Consider the following 14,415-nt stretch of genomic DNA (forward strand, 5'->3'; position numbering starts at 1 on the left):
TAGTGGGTAAAGCCACCGTCTGCAGTGCCAGCATCTCATATGGATGCTGGTTCGAGTCCTGGCTGCTCCACTTCTGATCCAGCTCTCTGCTATGGCCTGGGAAAGCAGTGGAAGATGGCCCAAGTCCTTGGACCCCTGCACCCATGTGGGAGACCTGGAGGAAACTCCTGGCTCCTGGCTTCGGATCGGCGCATCTCCGGCCATTGTGGCCTGTGTCTGTCTGTCTGTCTCTCTCTCTCTCTCTCTCTGCCTCTCCTTCTCTCTGTGTGTAACTCTGACTTTCAAATAAACAAATCAATCTTTAATTAAAAAAAAAAGAGATTTCCTAGGGAGTGTGTGAAGGGTTAAGAGTTCTCATCAGGAAGATGAGATGGAGAAGTACATTGTGGGGCCGGCGCTGTGGCGCAGTGTGTTGAAGCCCTCACCTGAAGTGCTGGCATCCCATGTGGGCTCCAGTTAGGGTCCCGGCTGTTCCTCTTCTATCCACTCTCTGCTATGGCCTGGGATAGCAGTGTAAGATGGCCAAAGTCTTTGGGCCCCTGCACTCATGTGGGAGATCTGGAGGAAGCTCCTGGCTCCTGGCTTCAGATCAGCACAGCTCCAGCCATTACAGCCATCTGGGGGAGTGAACCAGTGCATGGAAGACCTCTCTCTCTCTCTGTAACTCTGCCTTTCAAACAAATAAAATGAATCTTTAAAAAAATAAGTACATTGCAGGAAAATGTAAGTGTGTACAAATATAGATTACATTGAGTATTCATATAATAAGTAGAAGTTGCGTGTGGATGTGGTTTGGGAGAGGGATGGAGGATGGGAAGGGGAAAAGTAGAAAGATGAGACTGAGGAATTGAATACAGGGACACATTGTGGGAAACTTTGATGCTTTCCCCTGATCATAGCACTGCATATTATTGGAGATTAACATGCTTTTCACACACTGTCCCCTTCTGCACTACTTGTGGGAAGCCTCATATGGCTAATACGCCTATGTACCCACCATAGGCTTCTCAACATGGAGCACAATGCCCCTCCATTTCAGCTCCATGAATTGCATAAAGGCCGATCAGGCAGCCTGGCCCTCGAATTTTGTGCAGAAAGGATGATAGTAAAAAGTTAATCCATTCAGGTTCTCTATTGAAAACTTTGAGGGCAAGGAAAGTGAATAATGTATATTAGGGCCAGATGTCAGAAGACAAAGAAATACACCAGGAGAAGTCAAGGGCAAAACATAAACCATGAATGAGCAGAAGTCATGAGTAAGCAGAATAAATGAACACTCCAAAACCACAAGAAAGCAAATGTCACAAATAATAAAAATTGAGTGAGTGAATGTCACAAAATAAAGAGAACAGAGGACAGTCAGCTCAGAACAATAAGAGCAGTAGAAACACAGTCACTGAATAATTCACAACTAGAAGAAATGAAGACTCACAAGATAACCAGATTACTAGAGTGCCGTGTGTCCAGAGCTACGTCCAGGTCACAGACTGTGTGCAGGTCTTCATGACGTCCAGCCTAGATGGGGTATACTCCTACCTGGATATTGACATAATTCTTCATTATTTAAAATGAACTGCAGGGGCTGGTGCTGTGGCATAGCAGGTAAAGCCACTGCCTGCAGTGCTGGCATCCCATATGGATGCTGGTTTGAGTCCTGGCTGCTCCACTTCTGATCCAGCTCTCTACTATGACCTGGGAGAGCAGTAGAAGATGGCCCAAGTCCTTGGGCCCCTGCACCTGTGTAGGAGAACCCGAAGAAGCTCCTGGCTCCTGGCTTTCAGCAGATTGAAGATTCTTTCTCTCTCTCTCTCTCTCTCTCTCTCTCTCTCTCTGTCCTTTCTCTGCCTCTGCCTCTCTGTAACTCTGCCTTTCAAATAAATAAACAAATCCTTCAAAAATAATAAAGTAAACTGAAGGAGGCATGACATGTCTCATCTCCTACGTGTTTTTGTTACTATCCTCCGGACTCTTTGACTGGCTCATCCTTCCTTTGGCCCACAGTAGTGGTCTTAGCACGTGAGTCTAAATGACCTTTCAACTCTGCTCTCTAGAGTTAGTTGTCTCCATTTCTGTGCAACAACTATAAATTCCCATGACAGGACTCCATTTGACTCAGCTCATCTTTTTAACCAGGCCACAACAATCACAAGGGCTGAGCTGACTGATTCTTTGGTTCATTCAGGGGCATTAGAAGCTGGAACATTCGCTCACCCAGGATGGAAGAGATTCATAGAGGAAGGAGGTAGGGGCTGGAATGCCTCTGGATGCCTTAGCTCAGAACACTTCAAGTCCCAGTGAATTCTCTGGAGCCACTGTCTTCTTATACACCGTGGACTCAGGGGCTGATTTGGGTGTGAAGTGCTAGACTGCTGGGCACAGGGAGAAAGTTTCCAAGCCAGAACCCAGGGAAAGCCAGACCAGGTGGGACTGCAATCCAGTCTTCTAAAGCCAACCTCAGTCTGGAGAAAACCCAGAGATAAGGCAGGGAGGTCCTAAAATCCTGGTAATTGCAAACAGGGGTACCACTAGGCTTTAAACAGCTGGTAGGTTGTATAGATAGCAGTTCTCCTTTCCTGCTTCAACCCAAGAAAGTCTGATCCAATGTGACCTCATAGCTGTTTCTCCAAATTTAGTCCCCATGAAAAAAGGAATAATAGCATGTGCTTTCATGATTTTGTCTATAATAGAAAGCCCAGCCAGAAGCTGCAAAATCCTAGTTGTTTTCTTCAAAGGTTGGGAGTCCTTTTGTAATGTGTATTTACTTATTTTTTATTCAGCGAGCAGAGAGAGAGAATCAATCTAGCATCTGCTGGTTCACTCCCCAAATGCTTGCAACACCCAGGGCTGGGCCAGGAGCCAGGTGCCCAATACTCAACCCAGGTCTCCCACATTGGTGGCAGCAACTCAACTAAAGAGCTCCAACGACCTGGTGACAGGGGCCCAACTACTGGCTCCCTCCCAAGGGATGCATTAGCAGGAAACTGGAATAGGACGCAGACCAGGGTCTCAAACCCGAGTGGCATCCTAACTGCTGTACCAAGTAGCCCGCCCCCTACCCCATACACACACTGCCTGAAATCCTACTTTCATACTCCAACTCAGTCAAGTAGGGAAGGTGATCCTGCTTTCTTCAGCAGACCCAGAGCCTTAAGCATGGCCACACTAGTGCCTCTTTACAGAGTCTCCTTCATGCGGCAGAAAGAGACCCAGAAAAGGCAATTCATTCATTCATTCAGGAACAATCTATTTTTTTTTTTTTTACAGGCAGAGTGGATAGTGAGAGAGAGACAGAGAGAAAGGTCTTCCTTTTTGCTGTTGGTTCACCCTCCAATGGCCGCTGCGGCCAGCTCATCGTGCTGATCCGAAGCCAGGAGCCAGTTGCTTCTCCTGGTCTCCCATGCGGGTGCAGGGCCCAAGCACTTGGGCCATCCTCCACTGCCTTCCCGGGCCATAGCAGAGAGCTGGACTGGAAGAGGAGCAACCGGGACAGAATCCAGCGCCCTAACCAGGACTAGAACCCGGTGTGCCGGCACCGCAAGGCGGAGGATTAGCCTGTTAAGCCACGGCGCTGGCCAGGAACAATCTATTAAGAACTCATTATGGGGGCCGGTGTGTGGCACAGCGGGTTAAAGCCCCGGCCTGCAGTGTCGGCATCCCATATGGCACTGGTTCAAGCCCCGGCTGCTTCACTTCCAATCCAGCTCTCTGCCATGGCCTGGGAAAGCAGCAGAGGATGCCCTAAGTCCTTGGGCCTCCGCACCCCTGTGGGAGACCTGGAAGAAGCTCCTGGCTCATGGCTTCGGATTGGTTCAGCTCCAGCCATGCAGCCATTTGGGGAGTGAACCAGTGGATGGAAGACCTCTCTCTCTCTCTCTCTCTCTCTGTGTGTGTGTGTGTGTGTGTTTGTGTCTACCTCTTTCTCTGTAAAATTTGCCTTTCAAATTAATAAAATAAATCTTTTTTTTTTTAAAAAAAGTATACTACAAACTTATAGTGATAAAACCGGAATGGTACTGGTATTAAAAAAAGAAACAAAAAGAACCTATAATGGGGCCTGGCACTGAGGCGTAATAGGCTAAGCCTCTGCCTGTGACACCAGCATCCCATACGAGCAGCAGTTCATGTCTGAGCTGCTTTACTTCTCTCTGCTTATGATCTGGGAAAGCAGTAGAAGATGGCCCAAGTCCTTGGGCCCCTGCACCCGTGTGGAAGACCTGGAAGAAGCTCCTGGCTTTGGATCGGCACAGCTCTGGCTGTTGCGGCCAATTTGGGGAGTGAACCAGTGGATGGAAGACCTCTCTCTCTGCCTCTCCTTTCTCTGTGTACTCTGGCTTTCAAATAAATAAATAAATCTTTAAAAAAAAACCTATTATGTAACAATCAGTGTTGCTGGGCATTTGTAGGCAGCCCATAGACAAGTCATAGACAAGTCAAGGTCAATCTTGGCTTGTGGAATACCTGGGGTGAGAAAGTCCTGTACTCCCATGTTGAAGGAGAATGATCAAACAAGAACACTCTGCTAAAATTAACTATGTTATGAATGTGTTGGAGAAAGCCCGATAAGTTGCTTGCATGTGTTGTTAACTTCTGAGTTGCCTTGAGTTACATCTGGTTATGCATAAATATCTCTGAGACACTGGAATAAATGAGCCTTGATCAGCCTTGTTTTGGCTCCATTCTCTGTGCCCTTTGTCCCTCTTTTCATTCCCACTCCCTCCTTCAGGTTCTGTTCGACTGGTGCAGCTGGCCCGCACAGGCATTGAGGCTACAATGGTGATCAATACAAATAGGGTCCCACCATTCAAGAAAGTTGGAGTCAAGTGAGGGAAACTAACATTAAGCAAATAATTATAACAGGGAAGATAGACCTAGTCTAGATGCAGCACTCGGTGGTATAGGTAACAAGGTGGTTTAGGAGAGCAAGTCAGGGAAGAAGCAGGAGACGGGAGCTGAGGATCTCTGCCAACCAATGCTCCAAGAGTTCTAGGTTTCCAGCAGGTGGATGCCTCTCGGCAGCCATCTTCTCAGTTTGTCTGCTCCTTGATGAAGTGACTGCTCAAGACACAGCTTTCAACTACCCCTGTTCACCCCTTTACTATGCCTGCATCTGTGTAAACTCTCTGCACTTACCTATTTGAGTTTGTCAACTGTTTCCTGCCAAAACCATGAGTGATCTAACCCCATAGGAAGACACTATTCACAGAAGTTGGCAGAGCTAAGGAAACAAAATAAAAGGAAATCAGGACATGCAGATTTCAGCAACAGCAACAAATGGTTATTAACCCCAGGACAGAGAGGCAAGGATAGAAAACACATTACCAGAGCCTAGGTAAAAGCTGGAGCCTTGGAAGGGAGGACAAACAACAGGAGCTTTGCCATGTAAAGACCCAGCCTCTCCCTTTCTCCCTCTCCTGCCCTCTGTTCCTTCCCCTCCAGCCTTCTGTTGGCTAAATCCAACCTGAAGGCAGCCCCATCCAGCACTCGGGTGACCAAGTCAACAGAGGGAACCTTCTGGACTACAGATCAGGGCCAGGAAAAACTGATCTAGAGAGCCAAACAGAAAATAACCAGCTAGTCATACCTGGTTAGTTAAAGTGCCAGGATACTTTTAAAAAAGACATTGGACATCTTAAACTTTATTACTGAAGGACCCCAAATCTGGGAATCCAACGTGCTTGGGTGATCGCCCAAAGACCCAAAACTCCAGCCCAGTAGATGCAAAAGCAAGAGGATATTTAATAAAACGTTTGTGCAAATGGGCTCCCCAGCACCACAGGCAGCAGAGCCCTGAGCAGGGGTTACAGCAGTTTTTAAAGACAATAGCCACCTGATTAACATATGTATGCGGGGCGTTTGGTGATTGGCTATTTTGAAGGGCAAACTCTTGTTTCGATTTTAGTGAGGGAAGGGGTAAGTTTATACAATGGTCACAGAACCTTATTGCAACTCTTTTCTGGACTCCTGCAAGTGTTATCGCGTCAGACAGTTACACAGAGCAGTTTCACAAGGTTATTCTGCAGGCAGGTGGAGACACAGTTATTTTAAGGGATGTCTACTGTCAGCAGCTAAACTTTTTAACCCTTTACTATAATATTTTAATATTTACTTTTAGCAGGGGTCTTACATTACAAAGTACACAAATTATTTTGGAAATATGTTTTTGGTTTTAAGATGGGGCAGATTAACCCAACACACCATCTTTTTTTTTTTCTTTTGACAGGCAGTGGACAGTGAGAGAGAGAGACAGGGAGAAAGGTCTTCCTTTGCTGTTGGTTCACCCTCCAATGGCCACTGCGGTCACCGCCAGGTGCTTCTCCTGGTCTCCCATGCAGGTGCAGGGCCCAAGCACTTGGGCCATCCTCCACTGCACTCCCTGGCCACAGCAGAGAGCTGGCCTGGAAGAGGGGCAACTGGGACAGAATCCGGTGCCCCGACCAGGACTAGAACCCGGTGTGCCGGCGCCGCAGGTGGAGGATTAGCCTAGTGAGCTGCGGTGCCGGCCAACAACACACCATCTTACACATAGAAAATATCCATTAGTCTTCACTAGTGAAATCTGCATTGGTTATTATGGGTTGGCCTGGCTGAAAAGACGTTAGTGTTGTGAGGAAACATGGATTGTCTCTGAGGCTCTAATATTCTGCTCACAGTTCTAGAATTCTGCTCAGTTTCTTCATAGCTCTAGGGTGCCCTACACCAGGGTCCCTCTCTCCCTATATCCAGATGAACAAGTGTATCTTACTTATGGGTCTTTATCTGCTGGGATCCGCCAGAGGTGAGTCTTCTACTACCAAGGCTCTGGGTGATGTGTAAGGGACATTAAGGTGTTTCAGTCCTTGAAGAAGGAGGACAGAGCTCTTAGCTACTCACACCAAGCTGACTCAGAATCAACAGTAACTCAACAAGCCCGACTCTGAAAGCTTCCAAACCAGCTGATTTCTCCTAGTTATAGTTTATGGTCGGAGGGGACCACTGGCCTGGCACAGCTCTGGTTCTACTCCTTCAGCCATGCCACATTCGTATCTGGTGCTCTGTGAGAAGGGAGGATAGGCCCATGGGTTCAGAGGTACAGTGAAGATTTATCCCTCCAGCTACGTGTAAGAGATCCTGTGCAGGTAATGTGTCAAGGAAAGGTGAGAGATGAGGGTGTGATGTGTCCAGAAAGCTATCTCAGAACACAGCAGGGCTTAGGTCAGAGACTTTATAAGCCTCCACATGGCTGTGTTCCACCCACCCAGATGTCTACATCTCCTCTTTCAGAATTTCTTAACCATATGGGCTGTGTTCCCTCCTGAATCCTGCAGGAGACAGAGAAGTCATGAGCTCTGAATGATTGGTGAAATCTCAGAGACTTAGCTGTTTGCTTTGTTAGACTTTGAAAAGTTGGCTCAGAAACATAGATACACAGCCACCAGATGGCAGTATGTGTCAGTCACACGGTAAAGCAGTAAGTCAAACTTAAGAACCAGTAAAAAATTCACATGCTTTTTCAAACCTCCTTTGTATATCAGAAACAACTCTTTGTTAAAACTTTAGTTAACTGCTGAACAACTAGTCAAGCAGATATTTATGTAACAAGTTCTTAGAATAATCACCTCCCCAAAGCCTGATTAAATCTTACCTGTTATATTCTAAAGCTGCTCTTAGAAAGTCATTGATAGGAGCTGTGTTGTGGTGTAGTGAGTAAAGCTCCTGGCATCCTATATGAGCCCCAGGCTCAAGTCCCAGCTGCTCCACTTCTGATCCAGCTCCCTGCTAATGCACCTGAGAAAGCAGCAGAAAATGGCCCCACACTTAGGCCCCTGCTTCCACATGGGACACCTAGATAAAGCCCCTGACTCCTGGCTTCAAGCTGAACCAACCATGGCCATTGAGGCCATTTAGGGAGTAAGCCAGCAGGTAGAGGTCTGTCTCTGTAACTCTGACTTTCAAATAAATGAATAAATCTTTTTTAAGTCACTGATGAATACTACAAAGAACCCAGGATATATAACTAGTGCAGGATTCTTAGACTACCTCAGTCTCAAAGGTCCTGTGATTCCGCTTAGGTTTTGGCTGGGTTAGTAACTCAGCTGTTGCAGTCTACTTGTCCTCCTTTAGGTTGCTCAGTCTAATCAAAGAGGAACCAATTAGTTGTGCTTTCTTTCACATTCAAATGAAATTCACACTTGAAGAATATTTGTCTGGTAGTCATTAATGAGATGGATAACAGGTGGAAGGGATTGGCCAGAAGAATCTTGCAATTCCTAGTGTAAGATGAGGGGAAAGAAAGCAAAATTAATTTGGTCCTTAGATAATAATGTACAAGATACTCCACAATTTATTTTATAGAACACTTGAAAACTCCATGAAGTTGGTGTAAGTAGTATGTCACGAGGAATCTCAACTCAAAGAAGTTAACCCAATAATTTTTTGATCTTAATTTATAGCAACTCTGCTTTCCCCAACCCATATGGACTGTGGACTGAATATGAGAAAGAACTCGACCTTATCAAATAAAATAATCCCTTCTGATAATTCTTGTGGGCCCACTAGGTATTTGTCATCTTCTATAGTTTATTCTGCCCAAAGTTTAACATCTTCCACCCTCGATTTAGGCTAAAATTACTCAGCCACTGGAAACTAACTGCTTTCTTCTCACTCTTCTTGCCTTTCACTCACTGAGGACCTGGAGAGAGGGTTGTGGGAGAATGCTGGTGACATGAGCGACAGTGCATTGACTTCCTGGTGCTGGCAGGGAGGCAAGTTCATTTTCCTTCGGGCACTTTTGGCTCAAGACTGAGTGATCCAACTGTGCAGTTAATATTATGTATCTTCAAACTCTTCCCTCCAATCCCAGAGGTGGTCTCTGTCCGCCATGGTCTCTTGGAGCACTTAGTTGACTTCCCCTGGCATCTGTACTATCTTCGGGTACCTGATCTAGACCCACAGGAAACCGAGGTGTGCTGAACTAGCCCCTCTCTAAAGAAACATAGTCTTTAATTCTCTCCCTCACCCCTGCCATCTCTTTTCTGTTCCTTCTCCATCCCAGGAGCATCAGGTCAGCCTGATGAGCCTCCTGGCTCTATGGATCATCAATCTTCGATTCATCAACTTTCAGGTGAATACTTTCCACTTGGAAACCCTTCTGATGCCGAGGCTTTATATGAGACATCAGGTGAGAACGCGTTAATTGAGCATGGTTCCAGTGAGCATGGCACAAGCGAGCACACTTCTGGTGACCAGCCTTCAGGAGACCAGCCCTCGGGTGAAAAATCTGCAGCAGAAATGCCTTCAGGTGAACAAATTTCAGGTGAACTGTCCGCTGCTTCAGGTGAACACGGTTCGGGTGAACAGGCCATTGTCACTTCAGGTGAACACGGTTCGGGTGAACAGGCTGCTGCTTCGGGTGAACAGGCTTCAGCTGAAAAGCCTTCAAGTGCACCAATTGCAAGCACATCCTCAGGTGAGCCACATTTGGACCAGTGCCAGTCCTTGACTTCAGGTGGGAAGTGCGGAACAGTCAGAAAAAAACAACTTTAGGTCAGTGGTACAGGAAAAAGAACTGGTAATACTTCACAAACAGTTCTCCCAAAGGTGCCTGCACAATGACGCCAGGAGGCATGTTCCAGGTTTTAGGGGGTGTTGAAGGCTAAACAATTTGGAGGAAGGCCTCTCTCTAAGAAAACTAGCTCAAGGCCAGCGCCGCGGCTCACTAGGCTAATCCTCTGCCTTGCGGCGCTGGCACACCGGGTTCTAGCCCCGGTCGGGGCACCGATCCTGTCCCGGTTGCCCCTCTTCCAGGCCAGCTCTCTGCTGTGGCCAGGGAGTGCAGTGGAGGGTGGCCCAAGTGCTTGGGCCCTGCACCCCATGGGAGACCAGCAGAAGCACCTGGCGGTGACCACAGTGGCCATTGGAGGGTGAACCAACGGCAAAAGGAAGACCTTTCTCTCTGTCTCTCTCTCACTGTCACTCTGCCTGTCAAAAATAAAAATTAAAAAAAAATAAATAAGAAAACTAGCTCAAAGCCAAAATGCCAGTAGTGCCTCCAACTCCACTCCCCACAAGAAATTATGGATACATATGCCCATGACCCCCCTGGAAGGGGCTCGGGGAAGTGCAGAGTTCTGAAGACTAACCTTTGTTAGCTTTCATCTAAACCTGCCTCTTAGACTGTGTGAAGACGTTGTGTGCAGACCCCATAGAGTTCTAGCACTGCAGCTGCTGGTTCTTTCTTTATCTTTTCTTTTTTGAACATATGAAGCATGCAGATGGTTTTGCCTGTTACATCCAGAAATAAGTTCCCAGGACAGTTGCAGTCTTCTGGCTCTTACTTAAAAGAGGGTATTCGAGAAAGGAAAACAAGACCCAAGTTTGATGCCTCAGCTATTACTAGACATAAATGCTTCATATTTCACCTGGTTACACAGCACTTTTATTATAATTTTTCAGATGACAGAACTGAGGCTAAAGTCATATTCCAAATGTCACGTGCATAGAAAGAGGTAGATCTTGGATATAAACCTAGTGCTTTCTAAAGCCCATACTCTTTCTACTTCTCTATGTTCCCTGAGCTAGATGAGCAGTTGAGGTAGTAAATGAGGCAATATAGAAGCATTTTACAGAGAATAGCTCCAGTAACCTTCAGTAAGGTCTGTTTGAGTATGGAGAGTATTGCACACTTGTTACAGGGTTTGCAGAGCTAGAACATTCAAACATAGCTAACTAATTAATCAAATTTGACTCTTTAAAGTGTTTGTGCCTTGTGGGTAGGAGCCAGTCACACAATGCATTGTTCCTATTAAGTCAGACATGACAGAATCATAGATGTCTAGGAAGCCATTGGGGTATGGGTTGGAGTAAGTCAGTATTAGACAAATTTGAGATTCATCAGCAATGACAGCCATAGACCAAGCAGTGAGAATAAGGAGTTTCCCTGACACCAAAAAAAGAATATGCACCAAGAGACACAGGGTCTCAGGTCCCTAACAAGGATCAAGAAATCAGTGTGTTGGATCCAGGCTATCTACTGTCCTTCATGCCTCCCCAGATGTGTGACTCACACCTGGCCCATAAAGAAATGTCATCACGCATATCTTAAAATTTTCAGGTCTAGTAGATTGCCACACATGTTCTTTCATGACTGATGAAGGAGAATGTCTTCATGGAGAGGGAGTCTGCACCACTCAGAATTCCCAGCAGTGTATGCTAAAGAAGATCTTTGAAGGTATGTGGGGACTTCATGAGGCAATTTTTTGTCAGAGAATACATCAAGCAACTTAAGAACTGCTAGGGGGCAGTAGCATGACAGGGCCTAAGGAGGGATCAAGGGACTTGGAGAATCACTCTTATCTTTCAGAGATTAAGAGCAGAATCCTATCAGCACAGCTCCAGTCCTTGCGGCTGTCTGGGGAGTGAACCAGCAGATGGAAGACCTCTCTCTCTGCCTCTGCCTCTCTGTGTAACTCATTCAAATAAATAAAATAAATCTTAAAAAAAAAAAGAGTGGAATCTTAGGTACTTATGGAGAAGCAGAGGCCCTTCCCAGCAGGTCTAAGATTTTCTGAAAGGAGGCAAGGAGACTGGCCCTCTCTCCCCTTTAATGAAACATGTGACTTGCCTTTTGAGGCACTGAGACCGTGACTGTAAGCTCAGGACTGTTTCTATCTTGTCCTTCATGGCTACATGTTCCTAGCACCTAGCACAATGTCCATGCATTTAGTAAATATTGGATGAATAAATATTGACTGAATAAAGTAATAAGCAATGGTCAACAAATCTACACTCACAGGTGGTCAGACTTGTCTGTGTATATTCCTATACTTCTCTACCCTTACACTCCTCATTTCTACAATAAGACATCTTGGGGGGGGGGTGTGGTGTTTGGAGCAGTGGTTAAGACACTGCTTGGCAGCAGAAGATGGCTTAAGTTCTTGGGCACCTACCTCCCATTTGGGTGACCAGGATGGGGTTTCTGGCTCCAGGTTTCAGACTGACTTACCCCCAGATGTTGTAGCCAGCAGATGGAAGATCTGTGTGTGTGTGTGTGTGTCTCCCTCTCTCTCTGTAATTCTGCCTTTCAAAGAAATAAATCTTTGGGGCAGCCACTATGGCACAGCATAAGCTGGCAACTGCAATGCCAATCTCCCACTGTGACTCCAGCACTACACTTCAAATCCAGCTTCCTGCTAATGTACCTGGGAAAGCAGTGGAAGATGGCTCAAATACTTGAGCCCCTGCCATCCATGTGGAAGACCCAGATGGAGTTCCAGGCTCCAGGATTCTTGGCTGGCCCAGCCCCCACCGGTACAGCCATTTGGGGAATGAATTAACAGATGGAAGATCTGTGTGTGTATGTGTATCCCTCTCTCTCTGTTACTTTCAAATAAGTCTTAAAAAAAAAAGATGCCCACATCTGATACTGGCGTGCCTGGGTTAGAACCCCAGCTCCACTCTAATTCCAGCTTCCTGCTAATGCATACCCTGGGAGCCAGCAGATGATGATGGCACAAGTACCTGGGCCCCTGCCACCCGAATGGCAGACTTGGATTGGGTTCCAGGCTCTTGGCTTCAGCCTGATCCAGCTCTGGCTATCCAGGCATTTGGAGAATGAGCCAGAAGGTAGAAGATCTCTGTCTCTCTCTCTGTCTCTCTCTCTGTCTCTCTGCCTTTCAAATAAATATTTCAAAACTTAAAAATAATAAAGTAAGAGATCTCAGTTACTTTCATCCTATGAACCACACTTTCTGACTCTCCTTGTAGTTGATGGTCTCTTGTTTGAAATGCAATCTTCCAGTCTGCAAGCTGTGACATTTGCCTTCTCCTCCCCTCAGACTCCAGTTTGCTGATTGCAGATCTTGGGAGTTAACCTCCAGAATATGTGTGAGCCAATTCCTATAGCCTTTCTCTCTCCCTCTCTCTCTCTCTCTCTCTCTCTCTCTCTCTCAGCTCCTCCCCCACCCTGTTCCTTCCTTCCTCCTCCCCCCCCCTCCTTCCCCATCTCTCTGTTGTTCTGCCTTTCAAATGAACAAATAATCTTTTAAAACAGAAAGAAAGGCTTTGGGGGATATTTACAGATTGTTCAGTGGCTGTACCTGAGCAGCTTTTAAAAGATCCTAATGCTCTGGCTGCATCAAAACAATCAGGATCTCTGGGAACGGAATTCAGGCATCAACTGACAGAGGTTTGGAGAAGGTGGTACACACATATACAATGAAAACGAGCCAATTTGAAGAGGAAGCCAATGAGTTTCATTTTGGAAACAGTTTTAGATGTCCTTAGCACCATGGAGATGACATTCAGTTAGTTGGAAATGGGAGAATTGAACTTGAGAGGACAGAGTAAATATCCCCAGAGGAGTAGACAGAATACTAGGAAAGATCATGTCAGAGACAGAGTCAAGAAAAGAAAGGGCACAGTCAACAGCACCATGTGCGTGGCCAAGAAGAGTCCCGAGAAAGGGCATAGAATTCGATGGGTAGACCTAAAGTGACCTTTGAGAGGGAAGTTTCAGCACAGTGGGGTGTTGATTCAGAGTACTAGGGGCCAACATGTGAATGGGAAGGAAGTTAAGGTGAGGGTAGCCAGCTCTCTGGAGAGGCATGGGGGGAGAGGTAGGACAGTAGCATAGTCCAAGAATATTTTTGAGTTTGAAGGAACTTGAACATGTTTATAAATGAAAGTGGAGACCATGGAGAAGAAGACATTAAAGAAAGGAATGGGAAACCCATGGGAGAAAGGTCCTAGAGGAGACAGACAGAAGGGAAGTGCAGGAAGAATATCTAAGTGGAGGTCTTGGCCATCCCTGCGTGGTGACATGGGGACTATGGATAACGGCTTCATTTGCAGGAGGAAGCCTTCTGCTCACACAGTCTGTCTCTTCTCCTTTCAGGTGGAAATCTCCAACTCATGGTTCAAGGGTGTGAGAACTTTTGTTCATCTGTGAACCTCTACTCCCGCGGAATCAGAATGCAAATTACATGCTGCCGGAATCAATCTTTCTGCAACAAGGTCTAGAAGCCTATGCCCTTGTTGCTTGCTCTGACTCAGGCAGCACGAGGCCTTCATCGCCCTACTCAGCTCATTTATATTTTGTTTCTTCCTCAGTCAACAGATAATCACATCTCTCTCTGCCTGAGCCTCAGACAGGATGCTTCCAAATATCTCTCCTTTCCTGTTCTTCTCTGTCCTATCTTCCCTTCTCCCCCTCTCACAATACCGGATTTACTTTTTAAATAAATTCTACATGATTAAAGAACCACAGGCTCCAGAAAGACTTACTCCCATCAGTTCGGTGGCTGGGTCAGCCTGAGCTTCCTTCCACCCCACACACTAAAATGGGTGCATTTTGTTACCATTCTACTTTTGTGAGAGTGAAGTGGTCACCTAGGACAGCAACAAAAGAGGAGTGCAGGGTATGTATTATCTTTTACAATG

The 14,415-nt window shown here is 46.3% G+C and overlaps 1 protein-coding gene across 2 annotated transcripts; it reads left to right on the top strand.

Moving 5' to 3' along the window:
• The first annotated feature begins 6,723 nt into the window (after positions 1 to 6,723).
• On the top strand, positions 6,724 to 13,995 carry LOC133764770 (acrosomal protein SP-10-like). Of its 2 annotated transcripts, XM_062198455.1 has the most exons (5): positions 6,724 to 6,775; positions 9,032 to 9,100; positions 9,158 to 9,445; positions 11,090 to 11,206; positions 13,871 to 13,995. In XM_062198455.1, exons 1-5 carry the CDS (start codon positions 6,724 to 6,726, stop codon positions 13,993 to 13,995), a joined length of 651 nt encoding a protein of 216 aa, XP_062054439.1. The 2 variants fall into 2 exon arrangements, with proteins under 2 accessions (XP_062054439.1, XP_062054438.1); XM_062198454.1 differs by having other exon boundaries at positions 9,032 to 9,445.
• The last annotated feature ends 420 nt before the right edge of the window (positions 13,996 to 14,415 follow it).

The sequence above is a fragment of the Lepus europaeus genome, chromosome 7 (assembly GCF_033115175.1).
Source record: "Lepus europaeus isolate LE1 chromosome 7, mLepTim1.pri, whole genome shotgun sequence".
Classification (NCBI taxonomy): Eukaryota; Metazoa; Chordata; class Mammalia; order Lagomorpha; family Leporidae; genus Lepus; species Lepus europaeus.